Source organism: Vombatus ursinus, unplaced genomic scaffold (genome assembly GCF_900497805.2).
Source record: "Vombatus ursinus unplaced genomic scaffold, bare-nosed wombat genome assembly UNPS02014830.1, whole genome shotgun sequence".
Taxonomy (NCBI): Eukaryota; Metazoa; Chordata; class Mammalia; order Diprotodontia; family Vombatidae; genus Vombatus; species Vombatus ursinus.
Window position 1 is genome coordinate 31,484,785 of NW_020954608.1, and position 23,681 is coordinate 31,508,465.

A 23,681-nucleotide genomic window follows, 5' to 3' on the forward strand; every position below is an offset into this window, starting at 1 on the left:
GGGAAAATATAATGAATTCTTCCTTTTTTGGACATATTGAGATTGAGATGCCATTCAGGTGGGGCTATTCAGAAGAAGAAGAAGGAGAGGGAGAGAGAGAGAGAGAGAGAGAGAGAGAGAGAGAGAGAGAGAGAGAGAGAGAGAGTGAGAGAGAGAGTGAGAGGGAGAGAGAGTGAGAGAGTGAGAGAGAGAGAAGTTTCTTCCCCTGTAAAATGGTGGGGGTTGGGGGGCACTGGACCAGGTGGTCCCTGAAGTGTCTTATAGTCTGCAGGTCTTAAGTACAGCCTGCACCAGATTAAAATATATTTGGGAATTTAACAAAAACAAAATTACAATAAAATATAAATAATATTACATTTTAAGACTAAGTCCATATGCAGTACTCAGGGATTCTTAAGTACAGATTAGTGGCACAGTTTCTGTTTGAGTTTGACACCACTGATCTAGACTGTAGACCAAAGGAACATGAATAAGGTACCCATTTTCTGTACAGTACAGGAAATATTTTGTCTGCAATATATAGATCAAATGAAGACAAAACAACTCATCCAGCCAGTCAAATTAAGAGGATGGAATAGAATGAACCAGTTATTTGGTGGCATCTAAGCCAAAAATTCTCCAGTCATTTCATTTTTCACTTTTCAACCAGTTGCACCAATGTGGTATAATTTCTGTCCTTCTCAAATTGCAAATTGTGTACAAGATCCCATTTGATTCCACTACAGCAATTATACTGTCATTTGATGTTTTTACCCAGGCAACTCCAGTAGAAGCTAATTTATTTTGGCCTGATACTAATTATACTTTTTTAAAAGTAAGTTTTGCTGACTGTCTAAGAATACAAACCATCCCAAAGCACAGACACTTTAGTCAGAGGCAAAAACAAATAACCTGTTGTGACAGCACCATGGCGTAAGGAAGAGAGCATTTGTAATCCACAGAGGTAATATGTGAAATATACAAATTGAGTTGCCCTCATTTACACCTTACAATTGCACATAATATTTTATTACTGAGGTTTGGCTACCACTCAAAATATTCACTGTACCGACTAAATCACTTTAAAATCCTTGACAACCCACTCACACAAAATACAACACAGAGACTTGTTAGTGTGCTGTATCACATGTTACTTTGAGCACACATATTTCCTACTCTGACCCTAAAATGTATCTTACTTCATTTACTGTACCCTGCTTGCGTTTAACCAATACAGTTGATGACCCATATATCACCGCTATAAATGGCCTGTCCCCACCCAACACACAGCTGAGTTTGTTAGTTATAAGCATGACTGAAAAGGGCAGTAAACTATTTATGGAGGAGAAAATTACATTGACTATAAATACTCCCCAGATTTTTAGAGTTGTGAATAGTTAAAAATAATTAAACCATAAAAGCATTCTCATTTCCAAAGATGTTCATTCAATCTGGGGAGGACAAAATATAGAATTGGAAAAGTTATGGATCTTCTGGGTATTTTGATCAAGTCATTTAGACTGACTCTACATTTCCTTAAAATAATACAATAATATATTAAGCCTTCACAAAGAGTTTTGATTTACTTAGACTCATAAATTAGTTCTATTGACCTGAAAGATGACCTAATTCTGAAATCCAAGAAAAGCCTACCTCCACTTATTGTAATTCTAGTTCCCTAGAAGAGTCAATTCAACCACCACCTTCCATATGGAGCTTTTCCTGATCACCCAAGCTGCTAGTGGACTTCTGCCCCAAACTAACTTGTATTTACTTTGTATATATTTTGCATACTATCTTTATATGAGTACATTTTGTCTTCCCCATAAGAATATAAGCTCCTTGAGGGCAGGGATTGTTTTCTTTTCTTTTTTTCCCTTTGTATCCCTGATACTTAGCATAGTACCTGGAATGAAACAAGTTTTTAATAATGTTTATTAATTGATAGAATACAATTTTATAAAAACACATAAGAAATGTAAAAGTCGCCTCCCATTGCCTTCCCCTAAAGGAAGGATCTCATCTCTTTTATTAAATGCTGTTTCAAAGGTTGAGATAATGGACTGTACAAGGATAACAGCAGCTTGAACACTGTATAGTGTCAATGCATAGTTTCTTCCTAAAATTAACAATGATAACAAAATAACAATTACAGCAATAAAACCAAACAGGGCTCTCTTTCTGAAATGAGGAAATAAAAAGATTTCATTTCAGGACTAGACTATAGCTAGCCAAAATTGTTTTGTTTTTTTTTTCTTGGCCATGCTCCATCTCCTCTTGGCTGCTGGTGCTGACCCCATAGGACCAAGTCTTCATTGAGTCAGTCCCATCTGGGTTGTGGAAACCAGAAAAAGAGAATCACATTCAAATATGTTCATAGAAGCTGTAACAGTTTGGGAGCTGAACTTTGACCAACCCTATTTAAGCTTTCCCACATTCTTATCAAAATGAGACTAGTGTTTCTTGTTTTATATCCTGAAAATAGAGGATTTACAATAGGTGTCATTGTAACTAGATTGGAAATGGCACAAACGACCACTGAAGGAGTAATAATGTTTTCCTTCAATTATATGATCATCTCTGGAAACCCAGCATTTTAACAAAGTGTTCAAACAACAGAGAATGGAGCTGGTATCATGTAGTTGAGAGCCATGGTATTGGGCCTTATAGTTTGATTTTTGAAAGCCTTATAATGAGGGTGGAGTGGATATACATTCCATTCTTCAGCTGTATTTTTGTTCAACAAAGCCTGCAATTTTCAGTCACTTGAAAATGTAATTATAGATAATGTTTGCATCAGTAGCAAGAATACAATAAGCACACGGGGCATGAAAACTCCACTCAAATCACATCCTCTTAGGTTACGAAGCTTGTCTCCTGCCAAGAGTAAAGGCATTTCGACAAGCTAATATTCAGTATGAAATGGTTTGTGAGTTATACCAACCCATGCATGAATTCTCCTCTAACTTTTCTATTATCCTTCCTCTTGCATTGGGTTCTTCTACAAGACAGAACAAAACAAAAAAGAGTTTAAAAGTCCAGTTTATCAAATACTCAAGTACTTGACCAAAAAGCTAGGCAGAAGTCCAAAGGATCCTGATTTCTAAATGGACTGATTCTCATGCCTCACCAGGCCATAAGTGCAACTTGGGAACAAAAGCACTTGGCAAAAATTGCAGATCTTGGTTTGTCTTGATGATAGGAAGCTCATTGACTAGTCAACAGAAAAATCAGTTTTTTGGGGGGGGAGCAAAAGATAGTTATGTAAGTATGTAAAACTGAGTGAAAACTTAGGAAGGCCGGATATTTGTGTGGATACCACATAGAAAATGAGATGTGTGATTTAACCACAATATTCAGAGGACATCTGTCTTTTGGATGTATAGGAGGGATGATGCCAGATGTCTAATATGTTCTTCAAGAGAAATCCAGCTCATAAAAAATACTGTTATCCAGGGCAAAGAATAAGTATCCACCTTCCATTCAAAGTTAATTGCTACACCATCTCAGCAGTAAGCCAGAATTATAAGGCATTAGGAGATCTTGACACTGCTTTGGTGATTCTTTCAACTGACATCTCTCATGATGCTCTTGCCTTACAGATTCTGGAATTAACCTGGCTGGGGAATAAGGTATAAGCAAATGCATTTCACCTGCAAGAAAAATGAAAATGAGAAGACTGTTGGAGTACAGAATAGAACCTCCATTTTATACCCGAAAAACAGACATTCATCTGCCAATTGTTCTGCTGAATTAGAAATTCAATAGATTTACGGTGTTCTGAAGTCCAAAGACATACTTCCCTACTTCAAACCCCAGGACTCCAAGTCCTTTAAGCACTTTCCCCAGAACCAGTTAAAGGATTCACACAGAACTAGCATCCAGAAGGAGCATATATTTATAGAACATTGAGAGAACGAGAGAAAAAATGTACGCATAGTTCATGCCACAACTATGCATGGCATCACATCATGTCGATGCATTGGTATTGCCAGCTCTGCACTAACTCCTGCCTTGAACATAGACATAGGGATAAAATCTATCCATAAGAGTCACAACTTGGATAGGCAAGAGAAAAAAAAAAGATATATATGAGTAGAGAAGAAGGAGGCCGAGTGGCTGACACTAAAGACACGGAACCATTCAAGTACCTGTTACTTTTTGCAATATCTTGGCATGAAATCTTGATTCAGGTGAAACAATGCCCATTTAGCTTATAGGTCTATATAGTCACAGGGAAAAAAAAAAACTCAGAATATTTGTAAAACTGTTCATTGTAATGAAAAAAACCCTACTTCATCTATTTGGAAGACATCCTACTCTCTAGAGGTTTCTTTGCCAAATGGTAGTTTGCAATTACCCTTCCAATCTAATTACCCCTCCAATTACTCAGTAACAGTTTCCTCCATGCTTCCAAAGCTACTAGCTCTTTCATGATGGACCCTCAGTTAACATGTAGGCTCAGAAGACCGTGAGACTCTGTGTTGGGAAGGATACCAATCTACTGACTCCTTTGGAACTCAAGAGATGCTGTCTCATTTCCCAGTGAGCTTAACTTGCTTTCTTATCCTTCTCATGGTATGTGGTAGGCATTTTGCAAACTTTCACAGGCATCAGACATCTGCATTGAGCCCTCCAATTTTTAAGCTTAGAGGGCAAAGCAATCTGAAAGAAATTTTCATGTGGTAAGTTTTCATAAGCTATATGGCAGCCAAGATTTCTTCCTGCTATAAAGGCTATATTTTTGTTGTTTGGTCATTTCAGTTGTGTCTGACTCTTTGTGACCCCATTTGGAGTTTTCTTGGCAAAGATACTGGAGTGGCTTGCCATTTCCTTCTCCAGGTCATTTTATAGATGAGAAAACAGAAGCAAACAGGGTTAAATGACTTGCCCAGGGACACACAAATAATAAGTGTCTGAAGCCAGATTTAAACTCAAGTCTTCCTGATTCCAGGTCTGGTACTCTAACTACTGCACCACCTAACTGCCCCAAAGGCTATATTAGCAAAACCAAGAGAGAGTTAATGAAGACTCAACTACAATTCAAGGATACTATCAAGGGTACCATGCATGATTGATTGATCATTGAAAATCCCAATTTGGAAGATTTATTCAAACCCTAAATTGATTCATTAAAACAATTATTAAGGAAACTATACACAAAACTCTAGGTCCATATTTTTAACCCTGGTCTGTTTTAATGCAAAGAAGGTGACTTTTTATTTATATGTAATACATATATAAATTTTTGTAGAATCCATCAAAGAATTAAGTTGCCTACTTCAAATTCTTCTTAGCATGTTTTCCAGGTGTGCTGGGGCTCAGGAAACTCAACATTAGGCATCAGTGTCTACAACATCCCTACTAAATGAAGGCCTACCATATTTATATCAATTTTTGTTTGTTTGTTTGTTTGTTTAAAGGTTGGACTATTATTTCCTCCCCCTCCTTTTTCATTAGGGTTAGGATTCCCATTATGTGAAAAACAGCCTTCATATTGTGCAGCTGATTCTCTTCCCATAAGAAAATCAAAATCTATTTCAGCTGGCATAGAGATGGGTTTTTCAGAATGCGCATATGGGGATATTGGATGGGGATATTACTTTCGTCTCACCCCTTCCCAGAATGGAAGGCCTGATCACAAGTTCACAGCTGGAACACGAACTGCATTTTATTTCTCAATCATTGTGCAGACAAAAAAAAGTCTTCATAACATTTTCCCGGGGATCAAGCATTTTCTGAAAGTTTATATGGGAGTAATACAGTTTTATAGGTCTTTGGCTGAGACTTTAAAGCATGGATGTTCTGAGAGAGAAAACATTAACTAAGGATGCTGTAATGAAGTTCCACTATATTTGATTCTTAGAATGTGATGGTGAGACTGCTGTGGGGTCAGTTTTAAGTGCTACGAAGCTGCAAGCAAACCCAACAGCAAAGAAATGATTCTAATATTTCAATACCATTAGGGGAGAAGTGGGAAGAGTGGAGAAATGGGAGAAGTGTGGGGCAAATTGCACTTAACTCCCTGGGCTGTTATGAGGATGAAATGAGATAATAATTGTAAAGCACTTAGCATAGTGTCTGGCACATAGTAAGCACTATAGAAATGTAAGCTATTGTTACATACTACTATCTTTATTTTATAGGAGAAGTAGATGATTGTCATCCAACAAATTGCAAGATGACCCAAGAACAGACTTCATTTAAGATTCATGTATAGACCTCTTGTTTTTGATGTGCAATGTTTCAGCTGGTTGACGTAAAAGCTTTGCTGTATTGTCTGTCAATGGTGACTCCGAAAAACTACACAAATTCAGTTCTTAAAGACCAGGTGTAACTTGAAAAATCACAAGAATTCAAGAGGAAGGTTTTTTTTTTTTACTTTAAACGAAGTTGCATAAAACAGAATATGATTTGCCTGTGTATATTAAATGCAATGTGTTTTGTGCAGAAGGATAAAGACTAGACCTGCAATTTTATTGATTTAGGAAACTCCCAGGTAAGGAAACTCCCTCAGCTGATGCAGGCTGGCACTTCTTCTGCTATTTAGATTCTTAGAGAGTTGCTTAGAGCCCTGAGATCTTAAGTGAATCGGCCAGGGTTACATAGTCAGTATGTGTCAGAAACTGGACTTGAAATCAGTTCTTTTCGGCTTTCAGGCCAGTTCTTTATCCACAAATAAATGACCACATGCATGGTCACAAAGAAAAAGCACACAAATTCTCAGGAGGAAAGGGAGGAAGAAGAGAGTGTGTCAGAGAGTAGAAGAGAGAAAATACGTTTTTAACAAAGCTAAGTAAATTTTTGACCAAAATGAGAGACAAGAGAGGAAAAATTCAAGGGATTTTTTTTTCCAAAAAGGAGAAAAATTCAGACAGCCAGTATTATGATGAAATAAGGGTAGAGATTTTATTAATAAATTACATGGATTCAGTTGGGGAACTGGTAGCAGTATTAACTAGCAATATCTGTCAAAAGGGTTTGTGTAGACATGGACAACAGGAAAAGATGACTGGGTGGACAATGGGTGTCATGAGGAAAGATTTTTAACAGCATGGGTTGAAGTGAATAATTGGAGTTGGAGGCCTCTCAGTGACAATTTAGAGAAAGCAAACACAGCTGCAGCCTAGCCAAATATAGCTGGCCAAGACAATGACATCCATGAAGTTAATCACTCTGAAATATGCTACCCTTATGCTCAACCAGAAAACTCAACACCCCTTCTATAAAATAGGAAGTCAAAATACAGTTGCATACTTAGAAACATGCAGTGGTTAGAGACAGACCCAACAGCAAAGAAATGATTCTGATATTTAAATACCATTTTGTTCTCGTAACCCCCATTCTAAGAATTGTACTATGGAAATAAAGTGACCCCCTCTTTTTAAATCTAGGAAGATGTCTGGGAAATCTAAACAGAAACAAAATTTTTAAGAATTTATGAATCCAATAGATCTAAAAAAGACACAACAGAGATACTCCAAAAATAGTACTATTTAGATTTGATTCAAATTTTAGCTGGCACCTATTAGAAGGAATTTCCATTTATACAGTTCATCATGGTTTTGAAGTGCTTGGACATACATTCTCCTAGAACTACCCATGAGGTAGATGATGCAAGACCTAGCATCCTCATGTTTGGGGGGATGAGGAACTTGGTGCATGGTTTCAGTGGTCAAAAGGTAAGCTAGTGAGCAAAGCTAAATACATTTACATTAGTCCTCCAACAAATGCTTTCCTTCCTTATTGTTTTTCTACCTCAGTCTTTGTCTTCTCTCAAGATCTCATAGGGAGATAAAATACCAATTTTCAGCTTCCTTTTGCTTCATCGGTCTTACAACCAAAGGTTTCTTTCACAAACTTCAGAGCATAAAGTAAATAGTTGAGTTGGTGAATCTGTGTTGGGTGTTGGCTTATGTTAAAATGCATAGCCTGAAACTTCATTCACTTTCATATGCATAGCTTGAAATGGATTTCCTTTGTGCATACATTTAAAATTTCCAAGAGTTTTTTCTGTCTTTTATTTTCTTTTTTTTAAAAGCAGAAAAGGGAAGCTATGACTTCATGGCTGATGGTGCCATACCTATAACACTGGGCCAACCAAAAGTAAGAGTGAAGGGTGGAACTGGCATGGAAAAGTAAGCATGAACCTTGTTGAGGCATGTTAAAAGGACATTTTCTCAAGGACACTTCTGCTGTGTCGAGAGATTTTTATAAAAAAAATCATTCATTACTTTTAGCCAACTTTTGGGCTCTATGTTTACAATTAATTCAAGCCTAAAAGGTCTTAAAGAAACTTCACTGATGGTAAAAAAAAAAAAAAATTTAGAAGGGATGAAAAGAACTCTCTATCCAAAAAGTTTAAGGTATCAGGTGTGTAAATAGGCAGCTCAGAGCTGTAAAACGTACTAAGGAAGTGTTGAAGTGGCGATCACACAAAATCTTGGTTCTTTCACTGGAATAGCCTGGGTTTTTTTTATTTTTCGTTTTTAAAAAAAAACTTTCAGTAAAAGTTAGTGTTTTGGAGTATATTAATGAGTAGACTGTTGAGTTGGTATCTACTCCTAAGACCACCATTATTTTGCTATGTATCTTTAGTAAAGATGCTGGATCTTAAGTTTCTTCTTCCTTTCTCGGCTACTACTACTCACATTTACCGAGCTCTAAGAGGCTTACATAACTTTTTCTTCAAAATGATCCGGGGGGGTAATTATTGTACGGAGACTCAGAAAGCATCCTAAATGTGGAGCTGAAAGGAAACTCAGACATCTCTCAGTCCAACTTTCTCATTTTAACAGATGAGGAAAGTAGGACGCGGAGAGGTTAAACAATTGGCTAAGCTCACACAAGTAGTAAACAGCACAGTCAGAATTTGAACCTGAATCTTCAATTCTAAATCCACTATTAAGTGTCTTGCTAGGAGTCATAATGTGGTAAAGAGGAAAGAATATTGGTTCAGGATGATGGAAGACTTGGGTTCAAATTCCAAGCACATTATTGGTACAATATGATCTAGTCAACAAACCTCCTTGGGCCTCAGTTTCCCCATCTGTAAGATGTGGGGGGGATAGAATGCAGGGCCACATCAATCTGACAGAGAAGTCTAGCATTATAACTATAGATATATTCTAGTTAATAATGATCAAACTCAAGATTTAGAAAATTCCTGAGTGCAGCAACACCTTAATTAAAATGTAATTGGGCAATGTTTTAACAAAATAAATAAAAATACAACTAAATGTTAATTTGTGCTTTTCTGAGTCAATATGTGGTCTGATGGAGGGATTGGGATTAATTTCTATTGGAGTGTGACACCCCAGGTCTGGATGACCTCTGAGGTCCCTTCTAGACTTAGATGTATTATACTATAACCCTAAGTGGCAGAGTCAGGGCTCAGACTTGCGTCACTCATGTCTCCCAACTCTGAGGCCTGTGCTCCTTCAGCTACACTAGAGCATATTACCGTAGATAGAAAAACTTTGGAGCTAGGAAGACCTGGGTTTAAGTTGCACTTGTGACAATTACTGGCTCTGTCACTCTGGCGAAGTCACTCAACATCCTAGTCCCCCACATAACTCTCATCATTTGCAGAATATTTAATGATTGGTAGTTTCCTCATTGAAAATTCCTTATACCAATGAAGTCACAAGTCTGGACAAAATAAAAATGCTGCTTCTCAAATACCAACTTTGTAATGACCTCTAAAGGAGTATCAGAATTCCTGAAAAGTCCTCAACATAAACATATCCTTGACCTCATGGACACACCTGACCCTAGCAGGGTTCACTTTCATTTTTCAAATTAAATTTTGTCTTTCAGATTATATAACTTTTTAGTTTTTGGTTGCCCCTAAATTTGTCTGTACAAAAGTACAATGATGCCATGGTATGTATCTCTTTAACAACTACTTATGCCCCAATATCAATGAGTGGGTACAATCTGGGGCAAATGAAGGGTATTTTCTAATAACATGCATTCCATTCAATATGTTTATGAACTTGACCTCATAAAGTAGTTTGTAACTCAAATTAGGCACAATACTGTTTTGTGCCTAATGGTCATAGGCAGTAGAAAAAAAACATTGCAAATATTTTTGTGTAATTTCTAATCCAAATTCCAAAATTGAGTTAATCACAATATGGAATAGGGTCCAGGTTCTGTAAGAGACAGAACAAGAGAAATTATGATACAGTTTATGGGAAAGGGTGTATAATACTTCCTGAGAACCTGATATCCCTCAGCAGAGTCATTACACAGGATCTGAAGGTTACAATTTTTAGAAAGAATGATAATAATAATAATAATAATCTATATAAATATATTGAATGTGTGTGTGTAACTATTACTAGTTACCCTCTAGAGAGAGATAAAAAGAGTAAGTTGCCTAAATATGTCAGTCTTGTCTAATAAGTGAACTGAAATTAATTCTAGTCCAGTTATGTTATCACTATCATTTATGAGAGTGGGAACTCCTCAAGCCTATGAGAGGGACTGAAAATGTCAGACAGCGAAGATATTTTAAGTGAAGTACACGATTGTGACCTACACAATCAGAGTCCCATCAAAGAGATGAACCTCTTCGGCTTCCTGGATTACTCAGATTTGAAATTCAAACATGGTAGAGTATGTCCCATTTAAAAAGCAACACTGTAGTTAATGAACTATTTGGAAAAGAAACACCAACCTGAGTAATTCTTATTTTTCTACCATTAAGAGGAAAATAGATCCTTGAGATTTTTACCCCTTCAAGGTGTATTTCTTTTGATCTCTCTCTCCCTCTCTCTCTCTCTCTCTCTCTCTCTCTCACACACACACACACACACACACACACACACACACACACATTTGCTCTCTGTTTCTCTCCCTCCTTCCTAGGATACAAGGCCACACCATTCTAACATAGAAGCATACCATTATAACTAAAACCTGTTCTTGATAAAACATAGCTTAAATATAATTTCCTTTAAATTGTTATTGATATAAATATTTTAAAGCATCCATAATCTGATATGATTTGCAAGAATCTTTGAGGCATTCATTTTTTAAAATTAACATTTAACAGAAAAAAGTAACTTTATAGATTAAGGTTATATATTTATATTACATATATGATTATTTTCATTAACAGTGTTTTAATTATCATATGCCTTTCAAACATCACATTGTGTACATGTGAAGATTGTCATGTAAAACCAACTAGCCTCAATATATTATGTGATTCTGAATTTTAAAAGCCTGTTTTTAAAATGGTGAGTGTAAATCTTAAAGACGTTTAAGAGCTTATAAAAAAGATGTTTATATCACATAACTGAATTAACACTTTTACAGAAACACTACTTAATAATCATTTCCTACAATTAACTTATTTTGCTTTTAAAAACAGATGGAAGAAAATCAAGCTTGTCAAAAACCCTCTAAAATGTCTTTCCTTTCTTTCCAAAGTCCTTTAAGAGAAAAAAGTCTGAAGCAAATAGTAAATGAAAAATAAATTCCTGCGGGGAAACCATGAGTTCCATCCCTTCACCTTTGGATTCAGAGCATAGAAATATTGGATGGAACAATTAAACAGTGATGATGCTAAAGGGGAATAATTATTTCACAATTACCTGCGAGCATCACATTTATTGCTCTAATTAGTTTTTGTTTCCCACATAGGTTTGTCCAGGAGTGTGCAGCTCTACTTCTCTTAGCTTTAGCAAGGGCCTTTTCTTAACAGAAAATAAAAATACATTTTCTGCACTACTACATAAGTAGCACACACCACTGATGCAAGCTCCATCCTGTCACCCCAGTACCTCCTCGAGAGGGAAAGAAAGCTCAATTGCTACATAAGGACCTATGCTTGCTAATGAATTGGGAGATTTTAGCAGGATCACAAGTCTTTCCATCAATGGCATCATCAAGTAAACAAAACATCACATCACATCAGGTGATACCTCTCTGTGATGACATGACCTGCAAATGAAATATAAAAATGTAGCCTTCCCTGGAAGAAGGAAAAGTATTAGAATTATTCATTGGATTTAAAGAGTACAGAGCCTCAGCATAAGTAACGGCACCTCTTTGGCTTGTTAGTTTAGCTTCTTAAGGGTCACTTGCCGTTGAAATTTATTTCTTACATTGTATGAATTTTTCAGTGCAGAACTGCTTTTACATAATTCTTTATGGGTCGTGTTTGTATGTGGGTATTCTAATGTAACTTTAGGGATTCATTTTAAAATTCAGTCTCCCGAGCCTAAATGAACTCTTTAACAAGGACAATTACCTTGAAAGTGAATCAGAATTATTTTGGATAATGAAATACAATATTTTAAAATGAGAAGTTAGTGTGTATGGTTTATAAGAAAAGCCTTGAGTGAATGCAAATACAAAATTTCAAGGTTTATCTAAAAATGCAAGGGGTTTTGCAGAATCTTTCATCAGAGGCCAAATATACATACATATATTGTTATCATGGCTGCCAGAAAAGTCATTTGGGGAGGGGAGGAGGAATGCTCAATGGCACCATGAAATCTTAATTACTGGGTTTAAATCTGAAGATCCTTTCTCCTTTTTATCTTGTCTTTCAAGATTCTTTTTTCTCCCCCTCTCTGTATCTCATCAGCGGATGTCCAAGTAATCTCAAATCGAGCAAACTACAATTAAATAGGAAGATTTAACAATTAAAATAATACCACTAACCAGATCAAAGATAACATTAGTATTCCAAAATGTTACCATGGGATGAAGCTCTTGTCTCAGAAAACAGCTGATTCTGAGATATGCAATGTTAACCAAGAAATCCCACCTGAAAATGTGTTTTTTAATTCTCCCAATAGATCAAAAAATTATTCTCACTGTATGCATAATTCCCATTTTAGATTCATTTCATGCTAATTCTGTTTCATAGTGCCCACCAGAAACCAAGCCAGTAAGCTGATCACTCTCCATATTTTATTATTTGTAATTACATTTTTTGAAATATATTTTAAATGCCACATGAATAATGGAGCCCATTACTTATGGCACTCAATCTTGCTAGTGCCTTGTAAACCAAAATATGGCTTGAACTAAAATATCTCCTCATTGGTTAATTAGCATATGGAACATAAATGTGAATTTGACTCAATCTAGAGATAAAAGCAGCACAATTCAAGGACTGCAATCTTGTGTGGATGATATATGCTGATTTTCTGCAGTACCCAATCATTCTTATGAGGTAACATTTTAGTTTTCTGACAACATCAGTGTCTTGTGCTTGAAGAGAACAACTTTATTCACAGGCATTAAAAACAACAAGCTGACTGAAGTTTATGCCTGCCAAAAACTAAATGACTAATTTCACTGATCCTACATTACTGTCCCAATAAAGCTTAGTTGAGATAAAGATTCAGGCTACAATCAGTAGTTTGATTTTCAAGCAAATAAGTCTTTAGTCCTTGGTTCTGGTCCCAAAACAACTTGAATGAAGTTTCCCTTCCCCCCCCCCCAATCCCAGGTTTTTACTGTTCTTAATCAATTTCTGTTTCTTTTGTTGGTGGGGGGCGGATGAAAGCAAGGTCTTTATCTAAGAAGTAAGCCTAACTCCTAATGCTATAGCATTCTAAAAATGAGCAAACAAAAATGTCATCAGGATACACCAGTTTAATTATGTCCCAATATGAAACTTTTTCTGATTTACACTAAGGAGGATCAAAGAAAAAAGTTCCTTATTTAAAAAAAAACAACCAAATATTGAATTCAAGTCAGTAATTTTATGATAATCACAAGTTTCACATGTTAGTGATGTTACTTATACATGAGGTAGAAAATTAAATGTTGGTTTTAATTGATTTGGCAGCTTTATCTGGGTCTTTTAGCATTCTGGAATCCCATATCTCAGCAACTAGTCATTTTAGGCCTTCAATACTAAAGAGATCAGTTTTCCCCTGAAAAATTCTAAAATTTAGATAATCTCCTGGTTACCTAGACATTGCAGTCACAAAGAAAGTGAAGCTCACGTGTATCCATTAGTGTATCCATTAACACTCACGTGCATACAGCAAAAGCAAAAACAAAATAAAGCAAAAAACCCCAAATGACCCCACACACAAAACACAAAAGAAAGCTTACCAAACACCTTAACACCCTGAAACAAAAGTAATTCTAGGTCTCAGGGGCTTAAAATGGAATATCAATTTAAATTTAACATGAAATAAAATTCAGTGTCTGTATTATTCATTTTCAAAAAGTATTGCAGCAACCTCCAGTTTTCAGAAATATTGCGTAAAAATATTGAAGTTTTGCTATTGAGACTATATAATTCAAACATTTAAGCTTATGGAACAGCAGTTTTATACCATTACAGAGTCTCACATGACCTGGACCCTTTAAACATTGGACAGTCAATGAGCCATCATGAGTGATCATTCTTCTTAAAAGCTATTTGTTCATCTGCCTGGAGGACTCAAACATATTTTATTCTGCAAAGTATCTAATAGCATTCTTATAGGAAAATGCCATTGAAAATATATTCTACTACTTTTGAAATTCAACACCAGAAAAGCCTCCTCAAGTTGCTTTTAGGAACAGGCCTCTCTCTAGCAGACTGCAATTTAGTCTGAAAGGCAATATACTGTACATGACAAACAGACCATTCCCTGAAATAATAAATCTTCCCAGCTATTGTGAACATGGCAGTAAAATTTACTGGTAGACAGATTCCAAACATTTCCCCCTTCTCACCCCTCCCTTTCTCCCAACTTGGTAGCTAATAAAAGCCAAATTACAAGCTCTACTGGAAAACATGACTTCTCTGGACCATATAGAGAATTTATAATTTACCATTAATTTTTAGTTGGGCAGATTATAAGTATTTTCAGAATTAGGAAAAAATATAACCACTGTTCTGACAACAAATATTCAAAATTACTCTTTACACAACTCTCTCTTTCTTTCTCCAATATGTGATCACTGACAGAGAAAACAATTTGGTCCTGGTTCCAAAAGCAATCATCTGGATATAAGCAATATTTGGACCTACAGTGGAAAAGAAGTCGTTCTAGAATTTGAATAGTGGTCTCCAAGGCTATGATACAAAAGACTCTATTCAGAGGGAACAGTTTGAGCACACCACCATTCATCTACCAGAGGAAAAGTACAAGTTGAATTTTCATAATCTGACATGACAAAGGGAACATCTTTCAGATGCTATTAATGCTCCCTGGCTTAAGTTTAGAGATGTTTCATTAACTAGGTATATTATGATCTCCTAGGTAGCAAGTATAATCAAACCATGATGGTGTTGATAAGATACTGCTTTGATTCAGCCAGATCTCTGGGGTCCTGAAGAGAAACTGTAATAACACTTCAAAAACAACTAATAGAGGTTATAGTTATCTATAGATATGTAAATAAGGGAATGAAAGGGGCAGAGAATGTATATATAAAACCGGATAGAGACCTTTTAAAGAAAGCAACCTGGGAATTTGGACTAATCGAGATCAATTTCTCACAGAAAACTATCAAAAGGAAATTCAGTATTTTAATTTATCTAATTATCTCAGTTGAAACAATGGACCTGATCATGTTTACAAACAGTGACATTCTACACGAGGAGGGCAAGTATTACATAAATTGTGCTTGGTCATTCACTTTTCAGCCCATTCTACTATCAACCTCTCCCCTCCTCTACTCGTCACCCCCCCCCTTTAATCTCAGCTGCTGAAACAATTGGCTACCACTAAAGCTCTCAACTCATAACACTTAACATACTAGAAAAAGAATCTAGCACCTTGGGGGAAAGTTAGTTGCCAGGGAAATGAATCATAAAGCCCTCAATGGTCTCGACACAGTCAAGAGTATGTGAAAAGCTTCAGAAAGAATTATGGATGGTAAACCTTCCAGCAAGTAGGACATGAATAATATTATTTACATATGCACTCTTACCAATATAGTACTTCCCCTCCCCCCATGGCATTATTATGATCTACAGTCATCATCACGACTCTTGCTAAGGAGTAATTTAAATAAAAAAGATCATAATTTCTTATGGAGTCTTAGATGAAATCTATAGTCTGTCTAAAAAATTCCACCACTTTCTATATCATCTCCTTTCGAAATCAAACATTTCCTCCCTTCCTTCCCTCCCTCCCTTCCTTTTCTCCTTCCCTCCTTCCTTCAAGATACTTGGAGTACCTGTAAAATCCTCCTGACCCAAGAGCGCCTGAGTTGATGAAGAAACTTTCATATCCAGATCAATGAAGGCAGCTATAAAATTAGACATGCTCCTTTTCTTTACGAATTCCAACACTCGTACCTCTTCCAATAAGTGTTACCTACTTCGATTTGACTACATTTTAAGACAACTCGAATCACATTAATTATTAAATTACACAGTGCATTATCAGACAAACCATCATGATTACGTAAAAAAAAAATACCTGTAATTTCCGCGCTAGAGTACACCTGGCTATTTTAATACTTTATAATTATCCCTTCTTCCACTTCTCTCCACCGCCCTCCCCTCTTCCCATCTTTACAACCTTTTCCCCCCTTAGAAAACAAGGAACCTTTACAAATTTCAAGTCTGATAGGAAGGGGGTGTAATTTGCAGAATCTTTAATTATGTTCTTGGAAGGAGCTAGCAAAAATACCTATCCACCCCAAATTGTTACTCACACGCACACACACATATACACACGCATGCATGCATGCATGCCTGCATGCACGCTGGCGCGCGTGCGCCTCCATCTACATTGGAATGTCACTGGACCTGAGGGAAAGTGTGCTCATCTGCTCTGAGCTCGCCCGCATTTTCACATGGCACCGCGATAGAATTGGGGGGGGGGGAAGCATTCTGCCTCCTCACCGCGTTCAAGGAGCCAGCCTCCTGCCAGAAAACCAGAGAAGCAGCTAATCTATGGATATTTGGGGGGTTGGGGGGTACTGAGGGTGGAGGAGACCCCCTCCTTTTCCCCCCTCCCCCAACCAACTACCGTTCCGTTCTAGGCAGAGAAGAATGCCAACCGCTTGCAAATTCCTCAGTCCCCTCCAGAGAGGTTCCAGATAAACGAGACTTTGCAGCAGCAGAGGCAGCAGCAGCAGCAGTGGAGGCAGCGGCAGCAGCAGCGGCGGCGGCGGTGGCGGCAGCGGCGGCGGCAGCAGCAGCAGCAGCAGCGGAGGCAGCAGCAGCGAGCTTTGTTTAAATGGCCCAAGGTGTCCTCGGAACGCTCCCCATTGCCGCCGCCCTCCCTCCAGCCCCCCACGCTCTGCCCCCTCAGAGGCACCAGAGCTCGCTCCGAAGATGCTGCTGCATCGGGCAGGGGCGGCCAGGGCTCCACTTACATTCTCTCTGAAACTAGCAAGCGGCTATCAACCATCATCTCCGGGAGGAAATCCAGCTTGAAGGAAGAAGTCATGTTCTTTACGGGGCAACCGCTCGCTCCCGGGTCTGGCAGATGAGGGATGCCTGCTCCGGGCTGGGTCTGATTCAGCGACTGGGCTGGCTGAGAGACAGGCAGGGACAGGTGCGGGAGGCCTCCCCCCACCCCCCAAGGCAGCAACCCAAAGCGGCAGTTGTCACATTCTCTCCCCCTCTCTTGTTTTTCCTCCAATCCCCTCTGAAATCTACTGCTGAGGCAACTGTCTATAGAGCACCAGGTGCTGAAAGAAGGGGCGGGGCTACGCTCCCACTGCAGCTACAGCTTAACCCCTGCAACTCCGCCTAAGGTGGTGCTCTCCCCACCTCCCCACCTCCCCGCCCCGCAACGACCCCTGAAATGGAAGGGGGGGGCGGAAGGAGCAAAGATCCTACCATGAAGAAGAACAGCAAAGCAAGAAAGGGCTTGCTTGGGAAAGGCACTATTGCAACAAATACTTTTGCAGTTCCAACAATATCTGGAAATGTAAATGAGTTCTCTAAAAAATCTTCCCAGTTGGCATTCAACCGACAATAAAGCCTTTATAACCAGACCTGATAGCATGGAGTGGTGTGACTATGTTTCCAAGGCCAATTTCAGTACAAAGTTAAAAAAAAAAAAAAGCAACCGGCAAGCCCTAGCAATAAAAAGAAAGATAAAGAGCTTTAAGTAGGCTGCTTTATAAGGCAGAATTGCCATCGAGTGACCTTTCTAGAAATAACTTACCTGGACTTAGTGATTTAATTAGGAAAATATATCCGGTAAATTATATCTTGCCTAAATAATCAAAGATTACATTTAGGAACTTAGTTCAACATGTAAAAGGGAAAGAAGAAGGGAAAAAAACAAAACAAAACAAAACAACTAATCCTGCACAGAAACAATTCTTTTTGCATTATGTTGAAATTCTGAAAAAAAGTAAGTTTCAAGTATGAGACGACAGAAATAGCACATTTTATCTTCTCCTACGGGTGATAAATCATTAATGTATAAATTCCTACTATTAGACACGCGACAATCCAACAGGATGAGTTATATTAAGTTGTCAGATGTAGCAGCTATTCAGCTAAAATGTCTATTTAAATATGTGGAATGATTACATTTAATGGAATTGGGGAAAGTGGCAAAAATCTCCATTAGTAATAGACAGAAGAAGGTGAGATGATCTTTAGAAGGTGGTTTGAGGGTGTGTTGGAAAAATAAGTATTTCACATTATGCTGTGGTAACGTTGATTTTTAATATTGTTTTGTTCAAATAAATGGATTTTGAAACAACTGAACAGTTCACAAAATGATACTCGATCTGCTTTGGTGTATTTCACATTTTAAAACCTGCACGGTCAAAGTAGTCTAGAAGTTTACAATTCCCGTGCTTCCCCGTTCTGGTACCACTTTTCACTTCATTGCTGTTAGTATACAGGATGGCACTGCAAGGCCTCTTTTGCAAATCCATTGATTTTCTTTCAATCTTCTTATCCATCATAGAACCAGATATTAAATTAACATAATAATAGTGATAATGACAATAATATCTCTCACTTGTATGGCGATTTAAGGTTAACAAAGCATTTTCCTCACAACAGCCAAAGATAGTATTATGATCCTTCTCTTGCAGATGAGGAAACTGAGGCTGAAGGAAGTTAAGTGACTTGTTTATGGCCACACAGCTACTAAGTGTCAAGCAAAACCCTACAGAATGTTGGGCTCTAGGAGGTGGGCTATTTTATTCTGTCAAATAAATGAAAGCATAGTCAGAGTTAACCAATTAAGTAATGTGTAGTTAGAGATATTAGAAGTCACAATGTGGGGGGAAAAGATAATTATCTTCTACCAAAGTCCTTTTGAATGCTATATTCAGAACAGGCCACCACTGAAGAAAACATTTTTATTCTGATTTAGATTCCACAAGCCTACAAGAAGAGTACCTACCATTTTCACCAGTTAAGTGGTAAAGCTGACATTTACGTACCAGTATTATCCAGATATGGTACCCTGAGTACTATAAGGTAATGGACCTTGGAAGATTTAGTTCAATTCATCCTTCCAAGACGCTGGCCTAATTTCCTTCAGCTGAACTAACATAGGACTTTTGACTTTCCACCTCCACAATAGTGAATCAATCATAGCAAGAATTGGATTTACCTTAGTTTTAAAATATTTTCTCCATTGCTGAGGTATCAGTTTTAAATTCATATAGAATTGAAAAAAAAGCACTGAATGAAACTGTCTTATGTCTATACAGCCCGATTCCCCTCTGTTGCCAGACACTGTCCACAAGCCCACTTATTCCTACTGACCAGAAAAATATGAAGGTTTTGTTGTTGTTTTTGGTGGGTTGTTTTTTTTTTAATTACTTTACTATTCTACAGAAGAGGTTGATTGGACTGACAGAGACGATCCTTGACCTTCAGTTTGGCATGTATTATTTAGGAGTGCAAGAGACTTAAAATAAGGAGTAAATGAATAATATACACCATAAATAGTAAATCTCTCTCCATATGGCCAAACAAAATTGACCCTCCAAAACATCCCCCAAAGGAAACCTGTTTTTAAAAACCATGTAGAAAAATCAACTTCTAAAACAAATCTCAATACTGTATATGGTTAAGTAACCCATTCTATAAGGTGAAACATTATTCATTAACATGTACAGTCTTTTGAAATATTTATTTTCCTTTTAATTGTATGTGAATTAGCTGGAAGAAGCTGTAGGGAAGCCCTCTTACTGACTTAAGCCTTCTCAGCAGTTTGTTAAATTCTAGCCTCAAATCCCTTGAGGGAATAGTGGATTCAAAGCAGCTTTTAATCATACTATAAGGAGGGTGAAGTTGTATGTAAGTAGGTCATAGAGAAAGCATTATGAGTGCATAGGTTACTGCTTTATTTAACAACTACAGTGTAACATACTTTTCAAAGCACATTTGCTTTTCCCATTTAAAGTTAGAAGAAGGACCAGGGTCAGATACAAAAGAATTTAAAGGATATAGAGATATAAACCAAGGAAAGCTTATGGAGTACAGCAGAGTTTGAATAGTGAAGTTACAAATATATAAATGATGGAACAGAAGCCACAGGCCTACATGTAGGGATGTGTGTGTGTGTGTGAGTGTGTGTGTGTGTGTGTTGGGGGGAGGGGACAAGCAACACAGGCTAACAGCAGTCTTCCGATCTAAGCTCTTATTTCAAATATCTATTATGTTTCCGTGATCTCAGCCCATACACAGCAGCAGTTTTAAAAACTGAACTTTTAAAATGTCTTAAGCTTAAAGAAAATATCACCCTCCAAATATCCCTCTCTTCCTCATGGAAAGCTTAAAATGACAGAAGGTGGAGTTAAAAGATATAAAGAAATGTAACCCCTTTGATTCATTTTATGCTAAACTGAGTCATCCGGTATCATGTTTTGCTAGTTGGGTTTAGTTGATGGTTAGCCCCACTGGCTTGCTGCCGAAGCCTTCAGATTCCATGGAGCTATTTAGCATTCTGGTGAAGTTAAAACAGCACCCACAGGAGTGAGCCTCTCCCATCTGCACAACCTACATGCTGACATCATGGCAGATATAACTGTGAGGAACTGGATGGCCAGAGCTTTCACTTTTTTTCTGGGACCCTTCAGTTTCAGTCCTAGGAGCTAAAACCCCCAAGCTCTTCTCTCATCCCATCCCCCACCTTCCTTAATTGTCTCACCCTCCCCCCCTTTTTTTTAATCAACTTGCTATTCAATTCCCAAACAAAAGGCAATGTAAGAATTGGAAGCACTTCAAGGGGGAAGTTTCTGAGTGACCTCATTTCATAGCAACCCTTCCCAGGCAAGTAAATGCACAGTGTTCTATTTTAACTGCCCACCTTCCTTATCCTCCATCCTATAACTAAACTCAGAGCAACAAGCACAGTTTGAGACCCAGATTACCGCTGGCCTCAAAGCAAGGACATTCAATTAAAAAAAAAAAGACTTTTTTCTTTAAATGCTGTATTTTATGTTAGATGAAGTACTGTTTCTGTTAAAGGGCTCCCTCCCACTTTATCAATGAGCTAGCAGTCTGGCACAGACTTCCAATGGAACAATCCTATTAAAAGAAAGTATGTTATTTTATTTGGATACTAGAGCCTAATGTGTCTCACACATAAGATTTGAAACAGTAAAGAAAGTGATGGGACACCTGATTCCCTCCTCCTGCCAATAACACAGTGTGTTCCATGACAAATATTCATTCTGTTATCACTAAACATTAATTAGAAACATTAATTAGAAACTCTTTAAAAGGCATTACCAGATTGGCAACACAGTTACATAAAGTCATGGAAAATTCTCTACAATGATTGTATCCCTTCGAAAGGTTTTACCTGCACTCCTGGCTCTTCATGTCAAGCCAGAATACAAAACAGCTTTTCCCTATCACATTTTCAGACTCAAATTTTATTAACATAACTGTTGTGGTTAAAAACAACAACAACCCACCAATGTGCTTAGAGCAATTTGGAGCCAGAAAAATGGGACCTAAATGGGAATTTCCTATCATTTCCAGCCAATAAATTTGAAATCCACATGAATTTTAAGTACCTGAGAGACTATCTGACTTTGTGGCCATGTGTTTGTTCCTAGCCCATTCCAGCTTCATTAGCGACTTGCAAAAATAAACTGTGGTGTTTTTCATGTGCTTTAAAAAAATAAAACAGATCCATAAGTGATACAGTGTGAATGTATCTTTTCTTGGTTTTATAAAGATATAAGCTGATTTTTTTTAATTGACAGCAAAAGTTTCCACCCACTTTTTTTTTTCTTATTTTGAAAACTAATGAAATGCTGGCCTTATTAAATTCTATTAAGGTTATACCACCTGTTTCATAAAAATAAGTCTTAAAATTAAGATTCTGTGGGAACATGAACATGCTATTAAAATCACACATTAAATTTTAAAGTACATTTAAAATAGGCCTATCTGCTTTAAAAGAACTACTGCAGATTTTGCTTATTTATAATTTTTTTCCTGAATCATCTCTTATTCACAGCAAATATCCAACTGTGAATTTATCTACATTTAGAAGCCTCTCTCAAACTGAAGGTGTTGCTTTGTTGTACACACATCCAAATACATACATAAATAACATACATATATACACATAAATATACATACACAAGGAACATATTCACTAACATATACTAAGTACACACACTTTTGCCCTCTGAAATTCAGGTGTAACTCTGAGATTTTTATAGTGATTTCTCCCAATGGAGAAAATGGGAATACTGAAAATCTTCCCTATCCAACTAGCAACCATCTTATCTTTCCTTCACTTTTTTTCTCCCTTTGCTTTTGTCCATTCTTTTCTTTATATGTTTCTTTTCTGCCTTCCTTTTTCCTTTCCCCCATTCTCCCTAACCCCCATTTCTCTTCTCTGTTTCTCAACAGGGAACTGCAAGTATTGAACAATGCCAAAAGCTCTACTGTGAGTGTGTGTGTGTGTGTGTGTGTGTGTGTGTGTATGTGTGTGTGTGAGAGAGAGAGGAGAGGAGGGGAGGGAAGGTAGGGAGGGGGGAGAGGAAGGGGGAGGGGGAGAGGGAGGGGGAGAGAGTTATAAAAAGGTAGGTAAGAGTGAATGGAGCAGTCATTGCTTATCTGGAAGAGAAATCAAGTTCGGCTTTGCTTTGGCTGAGGCTGATTTCTGAACCAGGAACAGCTGCTCTATTCACCGGGCACTGCAATTCCTTTTCAGACCCTGCCAGGGGATATGCTAAGGGAGGCAGGATCAAGTACTGTGTGAAATGAAAGTGAGTAATAGCATGTGAAAATTAGGAAAGGCAGAAGTAGGGTAAAGTAGGCAAAGAAAACAGTGATTTGACGGTATATTGGAAGCATCAATAAATAGTTGCAGAATGATGAAAGAATGGCTTTGGTGACACCCTTGAAAATACCTGCATTTTAAAAATTCTCCCAGATTACAAACTCTGGTGCTAGTCTTGTCGACAGGAATAAACTCCACTGGTTTATACAGACTTGTAATTGAGAAAATCTATCCTCATCACAAAAAGGTTTGCAATCTATCACAGTTCCTATCTCAACCTCTGCCCTTCTACTTCTGTGCAGTTTCCCTCCCCCTTCCCTTGGCTCAAAGAAAAGTTTTCTCCCTAGTTTCGCATTTAAGTTACTGGAACATGTGATAAAAGAAGAGAATGAATTACTGCCTTAAGAAATAGAACCAACAGCTAGACGAACAGCTGCAACTGGACGAGAGATTGCAGTAGGCATTACTCTGGGTCTCAATGAAAGCAGCAACAGGTGGGGGGTGAAAGAGAAAGAAATGAAAGCGTTTTGAGCCTTCTGG

At 37.6% G+C, this 23,681-nt stretch overlaps 1 protein-coding gene across 2 annotated transcripts in view; it reads right to left on the reverse strand.

Moving 5' to 3' along the window:
• The window catches only part of CELF2 (CUGBP Elav-like family member 2), a 619,768-nt gene that overhangs the window by 354,790 nt on the left and 241,297 nt on the right, over positions 1–23,681 (reverse strand). The window contains exon 1 of one of the 2 annotated variants that reach the window (XM_027838842.1): positions 17,284–17,451. The exons of the other annotated variant lie outside the window; for it this stretch is intronic. Coding sequence (XP_027694643.1) covers positions 17,284–17,357 — 74 coding nt within the window. The 5' untranslated portion in view covers positions 17,358–17,451. Of the gene's footprint in view, positions 1–17,283; positions 17,452–23,681 lie in introns of those variants that run through there. 2 annotated transcript variants of the gene reach the window in all.